This window comes from Moschus berezovskii, chromosome X, assembly GCF_049115385.1.
Source record: "Moschus berezovskii isolate FMDL1 chromosome X, NW_MosBer_1.0, whole genome shotgun sequence".
NCBI lineage: Eukaryota > Metazoa > Chordata > Mammalia > Artiodactyla > Moschidae > Moschus > Moschus berezovskii.
Genome location: NC_142488.1, coordinates 8251166 through 8275761, shown reverse-complemented (window position 1 = coordinate 8275761; position 24596 = coordinate 8251166). Strand labels below are relative to the sequence as shown.

Here is a 24596-nt window from a genome sequence, read left to right as displayed (position 1 = left end):
TCCATTCAAGCCCATCACACTGGGTTTCTCTGTCATCAGAAAGAACTCAACTGCACACAAAACACAGCAGCTGTCTGATGAACGAAAAAAATTCCATAAGGAGGGCTGTTCAGTGTGTCCCTGCCCTGGGTTTGCTGGTCCCACCGGCAGTGGTGAGGGGCCTCAGGCAACCCCAACTGGTGACCGGCCACTTCAGGTCTGGCCGAAACCACACGCCCGACCACATTAACCGAGCCCTCACCCCCCTCGTAAAGCAGCCCACCTGCCCCTGCAAGATGTTTCCTCAGTTGACCCCAAGTGCAAGATTCTCCTACCTTGGGGTGGGGCCTCTGTCCTCAGCCCGTGCCGCCGAAGAAAGCTCCGTGTGCTCCCCGGGGTCCCCCACTTGCCGTCGAGGTTCCACAGAGGCGTCCTGCCAAGGGTGGCACAACAGGACAGCCAGTCATCAAGCAGCCTGCCCCCCGAGAACCTCTGCGATCATGAACCCCCTCATTGTGGGCGCGCCCTGTGAGCCAGCACCCACGAACTGGGTGACGTGGCCTGCGGTCAGCCGGCCTGGGAACCCGTCAGCCCAGCCCTCGTCAAAATGACTCAAGGAGACCGCAGACCCCTCAGGCTCCCCGGCAGGAAGCAGGACTCCTACGTGAGGGCTGGAAGGCTGTGCGACAGAGTGGCTCCCAAACCTCACCCAGTCACATCAAAACACTGCTGGTCACACGGTTCACCACAGTCAAAGCTCAAGCCCTGGAACCTGGAGTCTGGCAGCTGACTCTTGACCTCGAGAACATGGAATTCTCGGAGGTCACGTGGCACAGGGCACCATCTCGGGGGACACACACGCCCTGTGTCCACAGGACTTTCTGTACCGGTAGGCCACACAGAAACCAGCGCCTCTCTTCACACACGCACACACACGTTCATAAGTGTGTAACAAAGTGATCACTGGTTCTGTTGTTTACAAGAGCCTCCATCGGATGCCGCAGGAAATCTTTCCTTTGAAATACACCCCTGCAGATGGAAGGAGTGGAAACGGCAGCGAGAGGGACACTGATTATGAACCATGAAGTATCAATACAGACACGGAGGTTTTTTAGAAAGCTTAACGTCAGCTTTCACCATCAACACACCTAAGGAAAGTGCAATAGTTTAAAGCATTGCACTTTCAGTTTACACTTGCCCAACAGCAAAAATGTCTGACCCCACAAAATAAAACAAAAACCAAACAAGGACAGTAGAACTACGAAATGACAACAATATTTGAAAAATGTCTAACATGTGTCGTCTGAAGGGTGGGCATAAAACATCCCTTTTCATTTCAGAGGACAATGTAACCATTTCCTATTGTCTCCCCCAGTTCTTTCCCTTTGTATCAAGAGCAAGCTAATCAAGGGGGAAGACAGCTTTAGCTAGTGATGAGGCTGGGAACTCGAGATGTGGGGGAAACCAGGGCACCTGCAACTGCCATGAATGTGTGGACCTGGTCCCCAGGTACCACTCACAGGAGCTGATATACTGGCTGAGCCTGGAACACAGAAATGCTTGGACATCAGGACACAAGTCACCACGACACCGGGCCATGCTATTCCGTGGGTGTCCCATTTGTGCCTTGGGGTCAGGGGGGGTTGCGTCTGGTCCCCCGCAGGATGCTTACCTGCTTGTAGAGGTCCGTGGAAGGCGATGACCGGGACCTTTCGTGGACGTACTGCGGCCTCTCCTCCTGGTCCACACCCACGTCGAGGATGTTGTCAGCGGAGTGGTACCTCCCGGCACCCCTGGCTTCCGGGACTTTCCTCTGTTCCCTCCAGGAGGCTTCATACTCTGCGAAGGTGCCGAGCCGCTGTGGCGGGATAGGTCTCCCCGCCTTTCCGTCTTTTCCAGGGCCCGCTGTCCACAGCATCTCCGGCTTCTCCCTGGGGAAGCCACAGGGCGCCGGCCTCGGCCCGGACTGGGAGCCCACGGGCTTACTGGTTTCCTCAAAAAACTTCCACCTGTCGGCAAAGGTGAGCACCGTCTCGTCGGAGGGTACGGGGCACTGGTCCCCCGCCAGCCCCACCATGTTCATCTTCTCGGGCTCCGAGTAGGACTTCAGTTTCTGCTCGGCGGTGAAGCGCCTCCGGCTCCCGATGCGCGCGCTGCCACTGCCGGCGGTGCGCAAGGGCGGCCCGGCGCCTGGGGCCCCCTCTCGGACTCGGGGGGCCGGCTCCGGGTCCACCAGGCTGGGCTCCAGGTCGCGGCGCCGGAACGACGTGGCCCTCAGGACGCGGGCCTGCGCCTCCTTCAGGTGGTCCTTATAGGTGCCTCCGGGAAAGGCGGTCCCCGGGGCACCCACTGGCTGCGCCCCGGGGCCGCGCGCCTCGGTCTCCACGTCGTCTTCCTCCTCCCCGTCCTCCTCCGCGGAGCTGGCCAAGGTGGCCGTGCTCCGGCTCTTCTGCAGCCTGGCTCGCCGCTGCTGGATCTCGTGCCTCAGAGTGGTGGCGAAGCGGTCGCTCCTCCGGAGGGGCTTGCCCGCCGGGGCCTCGGGCGGCGCCGGCGCCGCGTCCTCGTGGCGGGTCTCGGGCGGGCACGCCCTTTCCCGGCTCAGCGAGTGCAGCATGGGCGTCTGCAGGGGGCAGATGGCACCGCCCGAGTCGTCCAAGCTGCCCGCCACCCTCTTCCTGCCAAGTTTGTCCAGGAGGCCGGCCCCCGCTGGGTCCTCGGGTGCCCTGTCCACCGGCTCCACACTGCCTCTCTGCCGTGCGCCTGGGGCGCCCTCCAGCCGGGACGGGTAGCAGCGGGGCTGGGGGACCGGGGCGCCCCACTGGGGACCGGGTCTGGACATCACACAGTAGTAGCGGCTCTGCGCGCCACAGTCGCCCCTCTGGTCGGCAGCGCGCGGCCCTCCGACAACAATGGCAGCAGGACTGTCGTCCGCGAGGCGGTCAGCGGGGAGGGGCTCCCCGAGCCACGTGGCGGCCCTGGGGCCCTCGCGGAGGCAGGGGCCCTCGTCGCTCGAGTGGCGCGGGTGTTGGCACGCGGGCGAGGGCTGCGGGCGGCGCACGTCGGTGCTCGAGAGAGAAGCCTGCAGCCGGCTGGGGGCCCCCAGGAGGGCTCGCGCGCCGCTGTCGCAGGCCGGCCACCCGCAGTCCACGTGCGCCCCTGGCGTGCACCCCGAGCTCGCGGCTCTCCGGCCGTCGCCCCCACGCGCCGGCCTCGACGGCTGATCAGCGGGTTCGGGCCTCCTCCAGTCGCCACCGTGGGGCTGCGCGCGGCTCAGGCCCAGCGAGGGCTGCGCGGGGGCCGCGTCTGCTGAGAGCGCGGGGCCCTGGGTTTGCTCGTGGCTCCTGGTGGCAGCGAAGCTGTCGCGGCGGAGCGGGGGAGGCGGCGGGGGAGGGGACGGAAGGGCTCGTCTCTTATCTGGAACATACCAGACGGGCCCGGAGCTGGACCGCCCGCAAGCAGCTAGCTTGGGCTCGGGGCCGTCCTCGGGGACCCGGGGCGGGAAGCACCCCAGGGGCTCCTCGGCGCCCTGAGGGTCGCCGGCCGTCAGGCCTGGGCGGCTGTCCGCTGCAGCGGAGGCCTCCCACAGGCCCACTTTGTAGAGGATATTCTCGGCCGAGGACGCGTCCGCCTTGGGCAGGGTGTGGTCCGGGGTGCTGGAGCGGGTGGAGAACGAGCCGTAAGCCGAGTCCCGCTTGCTGGCGCTGCCCAGGCGGTCGATGCTGCTGCTGGACTTGGCTGCCGAGAGGCGCCCCGATGGGTCGGGCTGAGAGGATGGGTCCAGGCTGTCGACGCTCCCCAGCGAGCTGAAGTGGTCGGAGGTGCGCTGCAGGTTCGCTGGCTCCCAGGCACCGCCCGACAGGTCCTGAGAGGAGGAGCTAGGAAAGGAGAAGAAACCACCGGCAACAGAGGGGGCCTTTAGGGCCAGGTTGGAGGGAAGGGCAAGAGGAGACGGTGTACGCTTAGCAGCCCCCGCGCAGACATCACCCGCACTAACCACTCTTCCCCCATGGAGATCCCTGGATTGGAAGATGAATATGAGTATGCGCACCGTATCCCAGTCTTTGCGACCCCATGGACTGTAGCCCGCCAGGCTCCTCTGTTCATGGGTTTCTCCAGGCAAGAATACCAGAATGGGTTGCCATTTCCGTCTCCAGGGGATCTTCCGGATCCAGGGATCCAACCTGCATCTGCTGCATTCGCAGGTGGATTCTTTACCACCTGAGTCACCAGGGGGAAGCCCAGGGAAGGTGAGCACACCGCATCTAACTTTTCACATTTCAAAGAGCAGCTTTTCCGAGGCAGGCTGAAAGGGTCAGAGTCCCACCCACTGGATGCCTTTTCCCAAAGAGAAAACCTTCAATGCTGCAGTACACTTCTGGAGGCAACGCCCACAGGCTGGGCGGAAGTCCGCAGCGTGCAGAAGTATCCTGGATAGCAAACTGCAGCCCACAAAGCTAAAGATGGCTTTTAGGTATTCTAGTGGGGGTAGCGGGCAGAATTCAAAGAGTACCACGTGATCCATAAAAACGATCTGAAATTCAAATTTCAGTGCTCATAAATATAGACCTTGAGGGGAACACGGTCATGGCTGTGTGCAGGGCTCCAAAGCCAGAGCTGCTGCTGCTGCTGCTAAGTCGCTTCAGTCGAGTCCGACTCTGTGCGACCCCACAGACGACAGCCCACCAGGCTCCGCCGTCCCTGGGATTCTCCAGGCAAGAACACTGGAGTGGGTTGCCATTTCCTTCTCCAAGCTGCCAAAGACACCTGCCCGCCAGCTAGAAAGTGTATCTGGCCCCTTGCGGAAGGAGTTCGTGAGCCTGTAGTTCAGTGCATGAAATAATTCATGCTATGCACTGCTAGCACAAGGAAGGCCATCAAAAGAGAAGGATCTTCAACTTAAAAAGGCAAGTTCGGAGATAAGATTATATTTGCAAAACCCAAATATTAAATTACAGGCATTCCTCACTTTACTGCACTTCACTGATGCTGCTTCCTCCCTGCCCCCCAAATTGAAGGTTTGTGGCAGTTCTGCATCGAGCAAGCCTATAGGTGCCATTTTCCCCAACACCGTTCACTCTGCCACATTTTTTAAATTATTGCAGTATTTCAGAATTTTTTCATTATTATTTCTCATGGTGATTTGTGATTGTTCATGTTACTATTGCAAAAGGACTGCCAATCACTGAAAGCTCAGACAATGATTAGCATTTTTTTAATGTTTTAAGACTATGGTATGCACTTTTTTTTTTGATAGGACAATATTGCACCCTTAAAGCTCTCAATGGTGAAACTATTTATCCAGGCATGTAAAGTGCTTTCATTAAAGCTCAACAAAGCTGGAACATTCATGCTTCAAGGCGGGGTGGTGGGGGACTGCATCTACTTGAGATTTGAGAGGAAGCAATATAAAGAAAAATGTGTGACCTGGGAAGAGACAAGAGTGTGAGCTGGCTCAGTCACGTGACGGGAGTGGGGTGCAATGAATACTGGGCTCCACACCGTGTCCTTGGAGGACAGACCAGATCCCCTCCCAGAAACGGACCACGTTTCTCTCCATCCTGTCTCCCGCCTTCCTGAGTGAATTTTTCCGGGAGATTCCAAATCCAAGCAGATAGAAATAAAGCTCAGTGCGGTTTCTGCAGGGCATATGGCTGTCTTAAGTCAAAAGCAGCCAAATGGGCTTCATGGAGATCCTATTACATGAAGTCACTGCCATAATGCACTCCGAGGCCCACTTTTTCACTTAAGTGTTACCACTGGGATGATAACCTGGGTTTTTCCAAAGTACCCTGGGCTCCAAATACTACCAACTCTTACGGCTGTAAATAGGTAATATTGTACTTACTTATTTAGCTGGGCCATTTCTTTGTGGCGGCCCATGGGCTCCTTAGCTGCGCCATGCCAAGACTTAGTTGCGGAATGTGGGATCTATTTCCCTGACCAGGAATCTAATCTGGGGACCTTGGAGCTCGGAACCCTAGCCACTGGACCACCAGGGAAGTTCCAGGAATATTCTGTTTAAGATGCATTTTCCTTTACAGCAGACATTTATTAATAGTCAAAAATTGAGATAGTTATGTTAGCTCCGAATACACACAGACACACATACAGTCATGCATATCATGTATATGTACACACGTACACACACACATTCACATACAAACAAATACACGAGGCACTCACACAGACACTTGTATACACACCCCCAAAGAGGCACACTACTGGCTGTTACCATTATCCTTCTAATGGACTAGTGAGGACACTGGTCACTCGCCTGAGGTGACTGGTCAGCTCCCTGTGGCCAGCAGAAGCATCTCCCAGCCAACAGCCCCAAGGTGCTGTCTGGGGGTGGCATTGGCCCTTCTGACCCTGAAATGTGGGCTCCAGGTAAGCCACGTTGACCAGCCCTCCCCTTTCTACCAACTCATTAATTCTCAGGCCCTCTGTCTCACAGTCACCCAGAAACCACCAGGCCCCCAAGGCTGGTCCCAAGCCTGGCTCATGGGCTGTGAAGGCCCTTGGTTTCCCCTGTACCTCCACAAAGCATCCAGGAGAGAGGGTGCTGGTGCAGCACAGAATCCCCCGGGGAGCTCTGGCAAAATACACCTGCTCAACATGTAAGTGACTCCTGCCTTTTAATCTGCACGTAAAAATCTCTAAAGAAGGGTGGTGATATGCACGGCCATCCCACTCAGCTGGCTCAAAGGGATTTGGCCAAAACCAATTTATCAATGAGACGACATAAATGAGAAAGCATGCCTGCCCGTCCTTTCTCCTGGTATTTTGTTTTGTTTTCAAGTATTAGACATCTGCCTACTCAGTGGAAAAAGGAATCGTTCCAGTAATGATGCATCCATACACTTTTCTCATCAGAAAAGGAACATCATTCTGAAGTCAGGAAAGGCACCGTACAAAATAACAATCCACAACCTACGGGATGCGGAAAAAGCAATTCTAAGAGGGAAGTTTACAGCAATGCAAGTTTATCTTAGGAAAGAAACAAAAAAACTCAAATACTCTAACCCTATATCTAAAGGGACTAGAAAAAGGAACACACAAACTCCAAAGTTAGTAGAAGGAAAGAAATCATGAACATGAGAGCAGAAATAAATGAAATATACACTAAAAAACACTAAGAGAGATCATACTAAAACCTGATATTTGAAAAGATGAACCAAATTGATAAACCTTTAGTGAGATTCAAGAAACAAGAGGACCCAAAAATCAGTAAAGTCAGAAATGAAAGAAATTACAACTGATACCACAGAAACACAAAGGATCTTATGGGATAATTATAACTACATGCCAATAAAATGGACAATCAAGAGAAATGGAAAATTTTCAAGAAATGTATAATTTCCCAAGATCAAACCAGAAAGTAGAAAATATGAACAAACTAATTAGCAGCAACAAGCTCAATCTAATTGAAAAAAAAAAAAAAAAACTCCCATCAAACAAAAGTCCAGGACCAGATGGCTTCACAGGTGAACTCTACCAAACTTTCAGAGAAGAGTTAACACCTTTCCATCTCAAACTACTGCAAAACCTGCAAAGGAAGGAATGCTTCTGAACTCATTCTACATGGCCAGCATCACTGTGATACCAAAACCAGAGAGATATCACACACAAAAAAAATAAAATTACAGGCTAGTATCACTGATGAACACAGATGAAAAAGTCCTCAATAAAATATTACCAAACTGAATAAAAAAAAATTCACTGAAAGGATCATACACCATGATCAAGTGGAATTTATCCCAGGATATACCAGATGCTTCTGTATCTGCAAATTAACCAATGAGATACACAACATTAACAAACTTAAGAGTAAAAACCATATGATCATCTCAAGAGATGCATAAAAAGCTTTTGATAAAATTCAGCATCTATTTTGATAAAAACTCAACCATGTGGACATAGAGGGGACGTACCTCAACATAATGAAGGCCATATATGCAAAAGCCACAGAAAGATCATACTCAACAGTGAAAAGCTGAAAGCATTTCAGGAACAAGGCAAGGATACCCACTCTCATCACTTTCATTCAACAAAGTTTTGGAACTCCTAGCCACAGCAATCAAAGAAAAAGAAATAAAAGGAATTCAAGCTGGAGAGGAAGAAGTAAAACTGTCTCTGTTTGCAGATGACGTGATATTATATATAGAAAATCCTAAAGATGTCACCAAAAAACTCCTACAACACATCAATGAATTTGGTCAAGTTGCAGGATATGAAATTAACATAAATGTGTCGCATACTAACAACGAACCATCAGACAGAGAAACTGAGGAAACAATCATATTTACAACTGCATTAAAAAGAATTAAGTACCACAACTTCCCTGGTGCTCCAGAGCTTAAGACTCCCAGCTTTCACTGTGAGGGGTGTGCATCTGATCCCTGGTTGGGAAATCAAGATACCATATGCCCCCCAGTGTGGAGAAAATAAAAAATAAATTACACACACTTACACACACACACACACCCCCTACGAAAAAAATCTAACACACACACACACACAACCTACGAAAAAAATCTAACACACACACACCCTACGAAAAAAATCTAACACACACACCCTACGAAAAAAATCTAACACACACACACACCCTACGAAAAAAATCTCACACACACACACACACACCCTACGAAAAAAATCTAACCAAGGAGGTAAAAGCCCTATAGTCAGAAAACTATAAGATACTGACAAAAGAAGCTGAAAATGCCATACACAGGATGGAAATATATACCATGGGCTGGAAGAATATTGTTAAAATGACCATACTGCTCAGAGCAATCTACAGATTCAAAGCTATCCCTATCAAAACACCAATGGCATTTTTCACAAAACTAGAACACATCAATTTTAAAATCTGCATAGTACCATCAAAGACCCTGAAGAGCCAAAACAATCTTGAGAAAGAAGAAGAGAGATGGAGGTATCAGACTACACTACAAAGCTATAGTCATCAAAATAGTATGGTAGTGGCACAAAACCACACACTTATCGCCAACTAGTCTATGACAAAGGAGGCAAGGATATGCAGTGGAGAAAAGATAGCCTCTTCAATAAGTCATGCTGGGAAAACTGGATAGCTACATGTAAAAGAATGGAACCAGAACATTCTCTAACATGATATTAAAAAAAAAAAACTCAAAAAGGATTAAGCACTTAAATTTAAGACCAGAAACCATAAAACTACCAGAGGAAAACACAGGCAGAACACCCTTTCACATAAATTGTAGCCGTATTTTTGGGGATCTGCAAAAATACGCAAACGGGACCTAATTAAATTGAAAGGTTTTTTCAGAGGAAAGGAAACCATCAACGAAATGAAAAGAGAACCCACTGAATGGGAGGAAATATTTGCCAATGACATGACTGATGAGGGGTTAATGTGTAAAAAATAAACAGATCCAACTCTATCTGAAAAACAAATACCTGATTAAAAAAACAGGCAGAAGGGACTTCCCTGGGAGTCCAGTGGTTAAGACTCTGCCCTTCCCCTGCAGGGGTGGAGAGTTCTATCCCTAGTTGAGGCATTAAGATCCCACATGACGCATATGGGCCAAAAATACATTAATAAATAATGGCCTGAATAGGCATTTTCCCAAAGGAGACATACAGATGGCACACAAAAAGCTGCTCAGCATCAGTAACCAGAGAAACGCAAACCAAAAACCACTATGAAGTGATCCCCCTCACACCTGTCAGAAGGTCTGTCATCAACAAGACAACAAATAACAAAAGCTGGTGAGGATACGGAGAAAAGGGAACCCCGGTTCACTATTGGAAAACAGCATGCAAGTGCCTAGAAAGCTAAAAAGAGAACTAACACAGGACACAGCCATTTCACTCCTTGATATATAAAGTCCCCTCCCCCAAAATGAGAACACTAATTCAAAAAGATTAACACGCGCCCCAATGTTCATAGCAGCATTATTTACAGTGCTCAAGATATGGAAGTAACCTAAAAGTCCATCAACAGGTGAACAGATTAAAGAGCATGTGGCATATATCACACACACAAACACATACAATGGAATACTGCTCAGCCATAAAAAAAAAAGAATGAAATTTTGCCATTCTTATCAACAAGGACGGGCCTGGAGGGCATTATGTCTGATGAACTAAGGCGGAGAAAAACAAATACTGCGTGATGTCACTTATCTGTGGAATCAAAATCAACAGCAATGACAATAACAAAGATAGACAACAGAAGCAGATTTACAGACACACAGAAGGAACTAGTGATTACCAGTCGGGGGGAAGGGCAGGATAGAGGCAGGGCAGTAAAGTACACAGGATAAAAGACACTACAAGGTTATATTGTATGGCACAGGGAACATAGCCAATATTTCACAATAACTTTCAATGGAGGATGTGTGCGCTGTGCTTAGTTGCGCAGTCGTGTCCAACTCTCTGCGACCCCATGGATGGTAGCCCGCCAGGGTCCTCTGTCCATGGGGATTCTCCAGGCCAGAATACTGGAGTGGGTTACTATGCCTTCCTCCAGGGGAATCTTCCCAAGCCAGGGATCGAACCAGGGAAGCCCAAGAACACTGGAGTGGGTAGCCTATCCCTTCTCCAGGGGAACTTCCCAACCCAGGAATTGAAACAGGGACTCCTGCATTCCAAGAACACTGGAGTGGGTAGCCTATCCCTTCCCCAGGGGATCTTCCAGACCCAAATTGAACCAGGGTCTCCTATATTCCAAGAACACTGGAATGGGTAGCCTCTCCCTTCCCCAGGGGATCTTCCGGACCCAGGAATTGAACCAGGGTCTCCTGCACTGCAAGGTGGATCCTTTCTCCAGCTGAGCTACCTGGGAAGCCCGTTAGATGGGAGCAGCATCTTGACAAATTGGGACTCGCTATGCTGCAGAGCTTAAATGGAGACTATGGTAAATGAACTGCACTGCAAACAGGAAGGAAAAGAAACAGGTGGTGACGACAGGGCAGGGCTGTCAGCGGTGTGGCAGAAAGCGAAAGCAGCTCCCCAACCCCCGGGGGAGAGCGGGAAGAAGGCAGAAGGTGCGCCTACCTGGCGTGGTACCCGCTCGGCCGAGAGGGGCAGGGAAACAGAGGTGCGGCTGGCTCGGAGTGGCCGTCGGAGAACTTGGTGGCATGCCAGGAGTGTGGCCTCCAGCTCAGCTCATTCCTCCTGGGGGTAAAAAAAAAAAAAAAAAAAACCAAGGATGCAGATGACTCAGGGACATCACACCGAGAAACGCTTCATGCCAAGAAAGGACTGATAGGAGGAAACCATTCGTGACTGATCTGAGCTCCGAGTGACAATCAGTGGCTCCCAGGTGCGAATTGGCCCTTGGGCTGCCAAAATCATTCTGCTTCTTTTTAAACATGTTTTTAAGTATTTGGATTTTTTTTTTTTTTTTGGCATAGTGGAATCCTGGTTTCCTGACTGGGATCAAAACCACAGTCCTTGCCCTGGAAGCTGGGTCGTAACCACTCAACTGCCAGTGAACTCCTCCAAATTTCTTCGCCGTAAGAAGATAGATAGATCTTGCCGTCCCTTTCCCATCTCCCCACCAAAAACCACAGCGGCATATTTTGTCTTGCCCGCGTCAGTGCAACTCTGCAGACACCCCTGGCCTCCTTGAGGAGAAGGCGTGGGCTGCAGAAAGCTCAAGCTGGGTGTCACAGGATTGGGTGCATTTATTTACCCACTCACTTAAGCGAACATGGCTGTCCTGTAGTCAGTGGGGAGTGTGTGTGTGTCTGTGTTAGTCACTCGGTCGTATCTGAATCTTTGCAAACCCATGGACTGTAGCCTGCCAGGCTCCCCTACCATGGCATTAGTGTGTGTATGTGTGTCTGTGTTAGTCATTCAGTGGTAACCAACTCTTTGCAACCCCATGGACTGTAGCCTGCCAGGCTCCTCTGTCCACGGGATTCTCCTGGCAAGAATACTGGAGTGGGTTTCCATTTCCTTCTCCAGGGAATCTTCCCAACCCAGGGATCAAACCCGGCTCTCTGGCATTGCAGGCAGATTCTTTGCCATCTGAGCCACCAGGGAAGCCCTAAAGGGGATCAGTGGACACGTATTGCCCTGAGCCTGTCAGAGTGTCTGAAGTCATCTAAGGGTCCCCATCGTGGGTATCACCATGCCCTAGACCAGTAGGCTCCAGTCCATTCCTGCCAGGGCTTCTGAACATCACAGGTGCCCTCCCTGCCCCTGCCAGTCACCACCATCTATGACGGCTTATTAAGGTGTGACCACACCTGCCCAGGTGTCTGAAATCCGTGCAGCTGCCGTATGAACGTCACAGAGCCTCCAGGGCAAGCTGCTGCGTGAGGAGACGGTGCACACTTGCCTCTCCTCCTCCTGCAATTTAGGACGGACCTAGCCTCGCCACGGGCAACTCCAGATCGGAGCTAAAGGGCACAAGTGAGTCTCTAAGTACCTGACAGATGTCAAGCATTCTTTCCAACAGGCAAGAACAGTAAAGACTCTTATGCAATAACGAACAGTAATGGAAACCCAGAAAGTTATTTACAACACAAACCTTCTGATGACTCAGATGATTAACTAGGAAACAAACAAACAAAAATCCATGGGTGGCAAAAATGCGGAAGGTGTTGACTTGATGATAACTGCCTAGGAACTGAAGCATAAAACGGATGAATCCACCGCACCTCAGGAGTAAAGCGATTGTAAAAGCAGGACTGTACCTCATGGAGTTTCTCAGGATCCTCGTCAGGAAGCTTCTGGCCACTTGAATTTCATTTTCAGACGGCTTTTTCTGTGCTATCATATCCAGAACGTCTTTCATCTTCCTTCACAGGTAATTAACGAAGGGAGAAAACTAGACAGACTGCAGGCAAAGGAAAGAGAGGCTCGGAAAAGGAAAGGCCTCACACCTTATGGCAAAGTACTGCAACTCTGTAAACTGGAAAGAGTGTGAAAGGAGCTGGTTTACTGGGGCAGTCCTGCGCCCTGAGAGGAGTTAAATGTTTCTCATCCTATTTTAAAAGATAATATAGGCGGACCTCAGAGAGATTCTAAGTTGGGCTCCAGACCCTCACAGTGAAGCAAATATCCTAATAAAGCTAGCCACGCGAATGCTTTGGTTTCCCAGTGCATATAAAAGTTGTGTTTACACTACACCGGAGTCTACTAACTCTGCAATAGCATGTCTACGAAAACAATGTACAGACCTTATTTTGAATTAAAAAATGCTAACCATCCTCGGAGCCTTCAGAGTCCAAGCAGTAACGCGAGTGAAATCAAAGATCACTGACCACAGAGACTGTCACAAATGTGATGGTGGAAAAGTGTGAAACAGCGTGAGAATTACCAAAATGTGAGACAGAGGCAGACAAAGCGAACAGGTTCTCTTGGAAAACTGTCACTAAACAGACTAACAGCACTAATGGCTTGAGAGGGCTGCCACAATGTTTGTTTAAAAATTAAAAAAACACCAGGATCTGCGAAGCACAATTCAGCCAAGTATGTCTACACACGGGTTTCCCGGGTGGCTCAGTGGTAAAGAGGCAACCTGCCAATGCAAGGAGATGCAGGAGATGTGGGTTCGATCCCTGGGTCGGGAAGATCCCCTTGGAGGAGGAGATGGCAACCCACTCCAGGATTCTTGTCTGGAGAATCCCATGGACAGAGGAGCCTGGTGGGCTACAGTCCATGGGGTCACAAAGAGTTAAACCCGACTGAGTGACTAAACAATGTCCATACACAGATACGTGTTTCTACTTTGAGAAGACACAGCCAACAGTCACAGTGCTAATTATGGCTTTTAAAAACAAATGAGAGCACAGTGGAAAGGGTGGTACCCGCAAGCTCTAAGTAAGGAACTGGGGCTACTGGGGACAGTGAAATTTTCCTAAAATGTGTGTGCTTCTGTCAGATCTTCAGACTTTCTGAGAGCACAGTAAATATATTTGGGAATCAAGGGAGGCTCCCTGATGGCCCAGCTGGTAAAGAATCCACCTGCAATGCAGGAGACCGTGGTTCAGTTTCCTGGGTCAGGAAGTATTCTTGGGCTTCCCTGCTGGCTCAGCTGGTAAAGAATCTGCCTGCAGTGCAGGAGACCTGGGTTCCATCCCTGGGTCGGGAAGATCCCCTGGAGCAGGGAAAGGCTACCCACTCCAGTATTCTGGCCTGGAGAATTTTCCACGGACTGTATAGTCCATGGGGTTGCAAAGAGTCGGACACAACTGAACGACTTTCTCTTTTCAGGTGGTTCGTCAGCCCCTCTGGCAGCTAAAACGGCGGGGGTTTTTTAAATTTTTAAGAACTTATTTATTTCTTTTATTTATTTATCGGATCTCAGTTGTGGCACACCAGGATCTTCATTGCATCCCGTGGGGCATACAGACCGTCTAGTTGTGGCATGCGGGCTTTCCTGCCACACAGCACGTGGGATTCTGGTTTCCGGACCAGGGCTCGAACCGGCATCTCCTGTATTACAAGGCAGATCTTTAACCACTGGACCACCGGGGAGGTGGCCCCTGGGGTTGTCTGGATGAGAGAGAGGAGGGCGATTGGCTGAGAGCTGATCTCTGGCGTCACAGTCATTGGGACCAGACTGGGCAGCAAAATGCAGGGGACCAAATGCTGCTCTGGTGCCACCAAGAGTCCCCAGGTGGAACAGACACAGGAGGGGCAGATGTAAGATGATCATCTCAGGAGAACTGTGTTTCTTCCTACACAAGATAAACACTTGCATGGCTTTCAACCACTGGGAGCCCACCAGCATGGGGCCGTGAGGGCAGCACAGGCCACCAGTGAGCCAGCAGGGTCGCTCAGTCACATCCGGCTCTTTGCGATCCCGTGGACTGTAAGCCTACCACGCTCCTCTGTCCATGGGATTTTCTCCAGGCAAGAGCACTGGAGTAGGTTTGCCATTTCCCTTCTCCAGGGGAATCTTCCCGATCCCGGAGATCGAACCCAGGTCTCTCTGCATTGCAGGCAGATACTTTTGCCCTCTGAGCCACTAGGCATGGCCCACAGGCGAACAAGACACCCCAATGTGAGGAGGCAAGGGATACCTGCTCGGGGTTAACCGCCTCATGTGTATAGCTACGGAAGACCCACAGCGAAGCTAAAGTGCTCTTGAGCCATCGGGGACGCAGAGCCCCCAGAAGACATCAAAAACAGGAATGGGCCTGAGTGCTATGGAAGGAACGTCCCCTGCCCCCACCACGGGCCCCAGTCGGACACAAGCCAGCTTGGCCGTGGGAAACCAGCAAGGACACCCCTTCCCGGGAGGGAGGAGGCTGGCACAGCTCAGCCCAGAGATGCCCAAAGCCGTGTGGCCAGGGAGGGATGCTTGGGAGAAAAGACCCCAGATCTGGCCAGGGCAGGGGGTGCTGACGCCCCCCAGCCGTGCGGGCAGCTCTGAACTCCAGCAGCTCTGGAAACGCACCGAAGCTGAGTCCAAGCCATGCCCACCGGGAGACTAACAGTGTGACTGGTCACCCCAGCAAATAGGATAGACATCCTTTCTACTCCAATGGCTACTGTGGCTCGGACAATCTTTAAAAAAAAATACGCGTATTGTAGAAAACGTGACACATTTTAAAATTAGAAGGCCGGTGAGACAAGGAACAGCTTCCCTGGTGGCTCAGCTGGTAAAGAATCCGCCTGCAATGCGGGAGACCTGAGTTTGATCCCTGGGTTGGGAAGATCCCCTGGAGAAGGGAAAGGCTACCCACTCCAGTATTCTGGCCTAGAGAAATGCCATGGACTAGTAGAATAACCCGTAACCTAAAGATGGTGTGAGTAACAACATATCTCTGCATTTCTCCCCCCCTGTTTTAGATAGTTCAAAGAGTCCTGCAGACCCAGTGGGGCATTTCTCTCTGCAGCCTGCCGGGTTGGGTGAGCATTTCTCTATGCCACTGTCACTCTTTCTAAAATGTCTTTTTGGGGGGCCATGTGGCACGCAGGATCCTAGTTCCCTGACCTGGGAACAAACCTGGGCCCTCTGCACAGGAAGCACGGAGTCTTAACCACTGGACTGCCAGGGAAGTCCCGAAAGTGTCATTTTTAACACGGCTTACTATTCCTTCCACATAAATGTTGAAAAGCTACGGTGTTGACTAGCAAAACACTGGCTTGTCTAGTTTCCAAATCAAATTATCCATCCTAAGGAGGGTTTCCTGAAACCATTTCCACCAGGTACACACCAAAATTAATCTCAGTTTGAAAAAGAAACTGTAGCCCGCCGGGCTCCTCCATCCATGGGATTTTCCAGGCAAGAGTACTGGAGTGGGTTACCATTTCCTTCTCCAGGGGATCTTCCCAACCCAGGGATCAAACCCAGGTCTCCCGCACTGTGGGCACACTCTTTGCCCTCTGAGCCACAAGGGAATCCCAGTTTACTTCAATATTAAAAATAACTTTATATGGCAGATAGTCTTTTTCTTTTTTAAAAAGAGGTTTAGATCACAAATATTAAACCTGCTACAATACCACTGAATATTAAGAATGGATCCAGATCTTGAAAATGCGTTTTTAAAAACGGAATTATTAAAATAAGCCCTTGAGTGAAATGTCCACAATCTCAGAGAATTCTTCTCTCAACAAAATCAATCAATAAAAAATCATGTGAATGCCGGGTTATTTTCCTAACCTTTCCAAATGCAGCAAAACAGCCGCTGCCTCAGAAAATAAACACAACCTGCAGCACGGTGGGCCTGAGAACCCGGGGTCTACAGGCTGGGAGGTCAGCGGGGAAGGCAGGGCCTTGGCTGGACACCATGACAGGGGAACCACAGGGTGTGCGGGCTGCAGGTGACGCTGGCCATGGGGAGACTTCTTGGGGAATAAAACCCCAAGTGACGCCTGGGGGCATCCTAAAAGCAAGAGTCGGAGTGGATGGCGGTGGGAAGGGCCTTGCAGATAAGAGCCTGGAAAGTCCTGCAGATGCTTCCCACTGAGTACAGGCAGGGAGCCGCCACAGCTTCGGGACGCAAAGGGACCGAGGTCTGCGTGATGCTGACAGCGTGCCCTGGCTGGAGGAGAGCCAAAGCCGCAAACACCCTTTTGGTTAAGTGTTTTGAAACCAACACATCCAAAAGCACCACCCTACAGATACTAGGAGAAGACTCGTGTGAGTCCCTGGGACTGCAGGGAGATCCAACCAGTCCATCCTAAGGGAAATCAGTCCTGATTATTCATTGGAAGGACTGATGCCGAAGCTGAAACCCCATACTTGGGACACCTGATGTGAAGAGCTGACTCACTGGAAAAGACCCTGATGATGGGAAAGATGAAAGAAGGGGGTGACACAGGAAAGGACGGTTGGATGGCATCAGCGACTCGTTGGACGTGAGTTTGAGCAAACTCCGGGAGTTGGCGTCCCTGGGGTCGCCAAGAGTCAGACACGACTGAGCGACTGAACAACAGCACTGAAGGAAGCCTCGCCCTGAGCTGCGGCTGCCTTCCTGCCCCGGTCAAGCCTCTCCGTCTCCAGAGCTGTCTCTGCCTCCCACCGCTCCAAGGTCCCTGCAACTCAGCTCTGCAGATCGGGCCCTCCGCAACCCTCAGCGGCTCCCAGTGGCCAGGGGGCGACACCCAGGCCTCTGCGCAGCTGTCGTGCGCTCCCTGGGCGGGCTGCCCGTGCTGGCACAAGGCCTCCTGGCCATTCAGAGGCGAGCTGGGGTCTGAGACGCACAGCTCTAGCCCCGGGCTAACCCCCACCGCCTCTGCCGAGCATCCCCTCTGCCAGCCCAGCATTGCTGACGTAGGTCCATGTCTGTGTCTCCAACCTGGCTCAGCCTTCAGAGGACAGCTCAACGCAGGAGTCGGCTTCCAGCCCTCCTTCCTTCCATCACCGCTTGTCAGAGCTTTCCGGGTCCCTGCCCATCACCCAGCTCAGCTGCCAGTGCCCCCAAGGGCAGAAACCAAGGGGATGACGCTGGCCTCCTGGCTGGAGCGCTTCCGACGTACGTGAATGAATAAAAAACACACGTCAGAGCCGGCTGTAGAGCGGCGGAGTGTTTCCCTCCACCCCTCCACAAGCAGTGACCTGACAACACGGAGCTGTGGATGGTGACATCATTCTTGATGAAAGGCGATTCAGAGGCCAGTACTTCCTGCCTTTATACAGAAGGAGAAAAGAAGTGAAGATAAAAATTCCCAAGTGACCTCAACGGCTGAAACTGACACCAGACCTCAAAGCAGCATTTTAGGCAAATGCCACGGCCGAGTGGCAGCATCCGCATGGGATCAAAGCTTCAGGGTTCCACCCCATGAAGCCGAGGCAGCCCTTATCTGTCCCCTAGCCAGGACAAACGCATATCTGTCTCAGCCACTCGTGTTTCCCAGATGTATTTGCAGGAAACACCACACAGACACGTCACACAATGAACACAGGCAGAAGAACACACAAAGAACACACCCAAATGACTGGACCGTCTGTTAACTTCTGAAAAGGGGGGTGGGGGATGACTTTCTCACCCAGCACCGTTGTTGTTGCTGTTGTTTAGTGGATTAGTCGCGTCCCACTCTTTTGTGACCCCAGGGGCTGTAGCCTTCCAGGCTCCTCTGTCCATGGGACTCTCCAGGCAAGAATACTGGAGTGGGTTGCATTTCCATCTCCAGGGGATCTTCCCGATGCATAGGGATGGAACCCTGGATTGGCAGGCGGATTCTTTACCTACTGAGCCACCAGTGAAGCCCCAACCCAGCACCAGCAACACTAAAAATGCTTTATCCAAACCACCAGAAATCACACCGCACATCCCCAGGTGCTGAACACACGGTTTCGTTCAACTCGATGTTTTCATAAAGGTACCAACACAACTTTCTTGGCTACATTTCAACCCTACAATGGATATTTTGGTCAAGATATCACAGACACTCAGCGTTGCAACCACTAACATAACAAAAATATAAGTTAAAAAAAAAGGTGCAACCATTAACATAACTAAATATAGGCAACAGAGTTGGTGAGTCTTCAGAGTGTACAAACAAAGATACGTGCAACATTCTCTGCATGCCTTAATATATTAGAAATCATCACCTTTTCCGCACCACATTTCATCAACATCACTTGCATGCCTGTCAGCGAAGCACAAATCTTAACTGTTTACCACTCTCCTCTTGGCTCAGACTACAAAACATTTCACTTAATTCACCTGATTCACTTGCTTAAGCCATACACTAAATCTACATCTGAAAAGAAGCAACCTTTCCCCAAATAAAGCAGTTCTGTTTCATGTAAGTTCCCCCCATCCCCGCCTCCTAATTTTATTTAATAAAAACAAGTCTGATCTTTCTGGGGTTTTTTTTTTTTTTTTTACCCTCCTGATTTTACGTAATAAAAACGACAGAAAACAGCCCAAGCAAGTCAACATCTGCCCAATATAAACCCGTGGGTCTACTCTATTTTAACAAGAAAGCAGGCATAGTGGCTAATGGCCATTAGCCCCCAAACGCTCAAAACAAACTTTTCCCCTGAAATGTGAATGATGGCTCTCAGACCACTCTGCAGAAGCATCCCGGTTAAGACAGACACACAGAGTTTCTGCCCCAGGAAGAGCTCTCCAGGAGGGGAGCGGGGGAAGGGAGAGGGGGGAGGGAGGTGGGATGGGGAGGGGGAGACACAACATGCTCGGTCCTAGCCACCTCTCTTTCTCTTGCAGCTTCAGGAGCATCTGCGCTTATCACTGCTGGGGCCAGGCACAGAGCCGCCTGCTCAGGACAGCTCCGAGGAGCCAGTGGCAGACGGGAGGCCGGACACGACGCTGGCTGGGTGCAGAACTCACTGTAGCTCAGGGTTGTGGAGAAACCCACACATGTGGCAGGAAACCTGCTCCGAGCAGGGGTGCGTGCTGTCACAGGAGCGGACACCTGCCTTCTTTAAATGGGTCACTGTGCCACAGCGTCTGGCTAACCCTCACCACCTCCTGCAGCAAAAGCCTGCATCCCTGGATGTTAATCTGCTCCTGAATGTGAGCTTAGCCTGTAATCAGAGTCACGGAAGGCTTTAAGGCGTCCGATAAAGAGGCAGAAAAGAACAAAGAATCTGCCTTATGGACAGTGTGGTCCTGGAAAAACGGCTCACGGCAGCGGGCGGACCGCTCGAGAGTGAGATGAACGATGAAGTAGCAGGCGAGGCTCATTGTAAACAAGACTTGTATTCACCAGATGAATGTGACAGAAGGACCGAAAGAGCCATTCCAAGCGTCATGGTATAGTTTATGGCACGATACTCAGAAGAAATTTTCCATACGGTGATTGAAATTCCATGCGCTCCTAAAAAGGAGCTGAATGTATGGTCATTTGCCTGGAGCAGAGGAGTGTGGATGAGGTTCGGGTGCTATGCACGCAGAGTTTTTTAATGCATGTTTGACAGCACCCAGCAGACACAGCCTGAACCCAGCACTGGTGAGAACCCCGTTTCTCAGTGCGTCTCCAACAGCGAGGGGCTTACGGACACCCCCCCCCCCGTTAATCTGGAGAGCACCACAAGTGACCCAGTTTCGGGTCTTAACCTTTTCCAAGCGCATTTGCTTAAGCCAGTGGCGTGACCGTGGTGGCTGCCCAGCAAAACAGCCAGCGGCCCTCAGGGAAATACAGGTGGCCTTCAGGGAAATATAGGTGGCCCTCAGGGAAATACCGTTGCCCATATCTCTCCCACACCTGCCCATCAGGATCTCCAGGGCAGGGAAGACAGGTGTACCGAAGACACACCAGGAGACATTCCCACATTCACCTGAACTTCCCTGTGTGCAGCAGTTCCTTGGCTAACAAAGAGGGAACAACAAAGTGCCCACGAGGCAGGCCAGTGGATTCCCCTGCTCCCTGAGTCCTCTGACTCCAGGCAGATGCCAGGATGAGCCTGGGTGTCGTGGAGGAGGACGTATGTGCACCCATGGGGCTCCTGTGACCCTTCTTTGTTCAATGACAACACAACCCTGGGAGGCAGGCGGTGCCAGCTCTCAGCTTGGCTGCAGACAGACAGTGATCGGGGTTCCTGTCCCCCAAGGCATTGCCCTCTTGGCCCTGGCTTCTAAATGATGACAAGATATGCGGGGCCTGAGAAATCAGACATCTCTGCTTTGTGAAGCCAGCCCGCCGCCATCCTCACCTGCCCCCTGGGTGCTCTGCTCTCGGCAAGGACAAACACACCCAGCAGACGTCACCAGCGGGAGGGCAGTATGTCCACCACAGTTCCCCCTTTGGGACTGCCCTGGTGGTCTAGTGGTGAAGAATCATCCGCCTGCCAATGCAGGGGACGCGTGTTCGATCCCTGGTCCGGGAAGATCCCCCAGGCCTCGGAGCAACCAAGCCCATGTGTGACCACTTCTGAGCCCATGGTCTGAAACCACAGAAGCCACTGCAATGAGAAGCCCACGCACCACAAATAGAGTAGACCTCCCTCCCCAACCTTGGCTCGCTGCAACTAGAGACAAACCTGTGCAACAATGAAGGCCTAGCATAGACCCCTCCCTTCAAAATAAAACAAAAAAAAACAAAAACAAAAAGACCAGACCAACCAACCAGAAAAAACTGCCCACGTTGTTCACAAACCCTGTTTTGCCTTAAGGTGCATATATGTCTTTCCGCAGAACCTCCCAGAACAACCCAAGCTGCACTGGCCACTCTCACCATCAGAAACCTAAGCTGTCCTCAGTCTTTATCAGAAAAGCCACCTTTTTTCTCTTAAGATGCCTGGGGTGGTTAGGTACTTAAAGGGTAAGGAAGCGCCTCTGCCATCTGGTCAACCTCCAACATTGGATTACTTGTGTGTTGATGGCTCAGTCAATGAATTCACTGCTGAGTGCCTTTATAATCACTTAAAAAAACAACAAACAAGTATGTGATCTGTTGTGGAGTTCTACATGGAATCTGGGTCTCCTGCATTGCAGGCGATCTCTCTACCTGACTTGAAGCACCAGGGAAGCCCCAGGCATAAAACACTGGAAAACTGCTCTTCTCAGACATACAAGTCGGATTAGCGTTTGCCTAGGGATGGAGACAGAGGACTTCACTGAGGTTAACTGAATTTAAAACAACAATGTATGTTCTGTTTTTTAATATTTTTTCGACCAGTATGGACCACAGTCTAGATTTTTCGATTACATGATACTTGTTTAGGGCCAAAGATGATCATTTTATACAGCATTTATTTATTTTTTAAAGACTATTTATTTATTTGGCTGTCAAGGGTCTTAGTTGCAGTATGTGGGATCTATTTCCCTGATTAGGGGCCAAACCCAGGCCTCCTGAATAGGCAGCACAGGGTGTTGTTAGCCACCGAACCAGCAGGAAAGTCCCTTGACAGCATTTATTTTTAATGTTAGTTTTTCCCATAATGTTGTTTCTTTTCTTCCCTGCTGCCTTTTGATATGTTGCTTCTAATTGACTTTACTAATAGAAAACAGAATCACATTTCTGACAAATGACCTTTTATAGCTTATTAAAGGTCTTCCTGGTGCTCCAGTAGGAATACTGTACTGCTTACCAGTACAGGGGACATGGTTTTGAGCCCTAGTCTGGGATAATCTCCCATACCATGGAGCAACTAAACTAAGCCTATACTCTGCAACTAGTGAGCTCACTTACCCTTGAGCCCAGATACCACAACTAGAGAGTGACCATAGGCAGCAGCAAAGACCCAGTGCAACCATAGTTAGTTAGATGAAAAAAACTTACTGAAGCTCTGAATGAGGAACTCAATGTCTGTAAAATTTATAGAGATTCAATGGCAAGCCACTCCAGTACTCTTGCCTAGAAAATGCCATGGATGGAGGAGCCTGGTAGTCTGTGGGGTCGCTAAGGGTGGGACACGACTGAGCAACTTCACTTTCACTTTTCACTTTCACACATTGGAGAAGGAAATGGCAACCCACTCCAGTGTTCTTGCCTGGAGAATCCCAGGGACGGGGGAGCCTGGTGGGCTTCTGTCTCTGGGGTCACACAGAGTCGGACACGACTGAAGTGACTTAGCAGCAGCAGCAGGGATGGAGACAGATGAGAATGGGGAGATTAGACAGAGAAGGATATGGGCTTCCCAGGTGGTGCAGTGGAAAAGAATCCACCTGCCAATGCAGGAGACGCAGGACACTCAGGTTCAATCTCTGGGTCGGGAAGATCCCCTGGAGAAACGAACGGCAACCCACTTCAGTATTCTCGCCCACAGAATCCCATGGACAGAGGAGCCTGGCGGACTGTAGTCCATGGGGTGGCAAAGAGTCAGACATGGGGTGGCAAAGAGTCAGACATGACTGAGCAACCAAGCAGGAGCAGGATGCATGTGGCTGATTTAAGAACTCAATCTTAAAAGCACTCCCAGGACTTCCTGGGCATTCCTAGCAGCTGAGGACAGGGAGGCCTGGCGTGCTGCGATTCATGGGGTCGCAAAGAGTCGCACACGACTGAGCGACTGAACTGAACTGAAGGAACCCTAGTGGCTAAGACTCCATGCTCCCAATGCACGGGGCCCAGGTTCAATTCCTGGTCAGGGGACTAGATCCCACATGCCGAAACTAACATCTGGCACAGCCAAAGAATGGAGTTTTAAAAGTTCTTACTACGTGCATCGTCAGGATTTAAAGCAGGAATTCACCATGTGCCAGGGGACGGTAACAGATTCTAATATTAACTAATTCCCTGGCTTGTAAAATTCACCAGTTTATGAAATTTTATTCATATTTCTAAGCAAAAACCATTTCAGCGTTTTCTAATAGGCAAAATAAAACCTCCCTGTGGGCGTGCTCTGTTGCTCAGTTGTCTCCGACTCTTGAAAGTCAATGGACTGTACCCCGCCAGGCTCCTCAGGCCATGGGATACTCCAGTCAAGAATACTGGAGTGGGCTGGCATTTCCTCCTCCAGGGGATCTTCCCAACCCCAGGAATCGAACCTGCGTCTGCTGCATGGGTAGGAGGATTCTTTACCACTGAGCCACCTGGGAAGCCCAAATAATACCTACACACAGTATTAAAATTTAATATAAAATGACTTAAAATTTCTAAAAATATCTAAGCTTGTTATTCAAAGTGGTTTTTTTGTTTGTTTGTTTTAGAAGCAGCAGAACCAACCACTTGTTTTGGTTTTATAATGTGTTATACATGTACTCTTGCCTGGAAAATCCCATGGATGGAGGAGCCCAGTAGGCTGCAGTCCATGAGGCCCCCAGGCCTCCTCTCCTTCCTCCCACCACCACTTCTCACGGCTTGTGCTCTGAACAGAACTCAGATCGTCTTGTTTTCAGACCCTTACACGTGTTCCTCGAATTCAGAACAAGCGTCTGAACACATGGAAGGGTGTCCCACCTCACTGCCACGGACAAAAAGGCCTATTTCGAGCAACAAAAGCATCTGTCACCTACCCCATCCACAAAGGCAGCCAAAACAAACTTCACGAGGCACGTACTTTCTGACTCAAAACCTCCCAGGCAAGGAATGGACCACGATGACTTACACACACGCGGACTTGGGTGCAAAGGCGTCACAGCACAGCACTGTCTGCTACACGAATACTCTGGAAGCACCATAAGCGTCCATGCAGAGAGGATCTGTTACCCACACAGCGGACCATTCAGACCTCAGAGCATCATCGGGTCGTTAGGACAAGTCATGAGTCAGACCTCAGGGCGGTCAACGTGGAACACACTCCACTTTCACGT

At 50.7% G+C, this 24596-nt stretch overlaps 1 protein-coding gene across 2 annotated transcripts in view; it reads right to left on the bottom strand.

The window, feature by feature from the left end:
- The window catches only part of SHROOM2 (shroom family member 2), a 137888-nt gene that overhangs the window by 41031 nt on the left and 72261 nt on the right, over window positions 1-24596 (bottom strand). The window contains exons 2-5 of one of the 2 annotated variants that reach the window (XM_088833546.1): window positions 12672-12814; window positions 11023-11142; window positions 1652-3854; window positions 315-412 (exon numbers count right to left, since the gene is read on the bottom strand). In XM_088833546.1, coding sequence (XP_088689672.1) covers window positions 315-412; window positions 1652-3854; window positions 11023-11142; window positions 12672-12772 — 2522 coding nt within the window. In that variant the 5' untranslated portion in view covers window positions 12773-12814. The remainder of the gene's footprint in view (window positions 1-314; window positions 413-1651; window positions 3855-11022; window positions 11143-12671; window positions 12815-24596) is intronic. The other variant, XM_088833545.1, reaches the window with a different exon arrangement.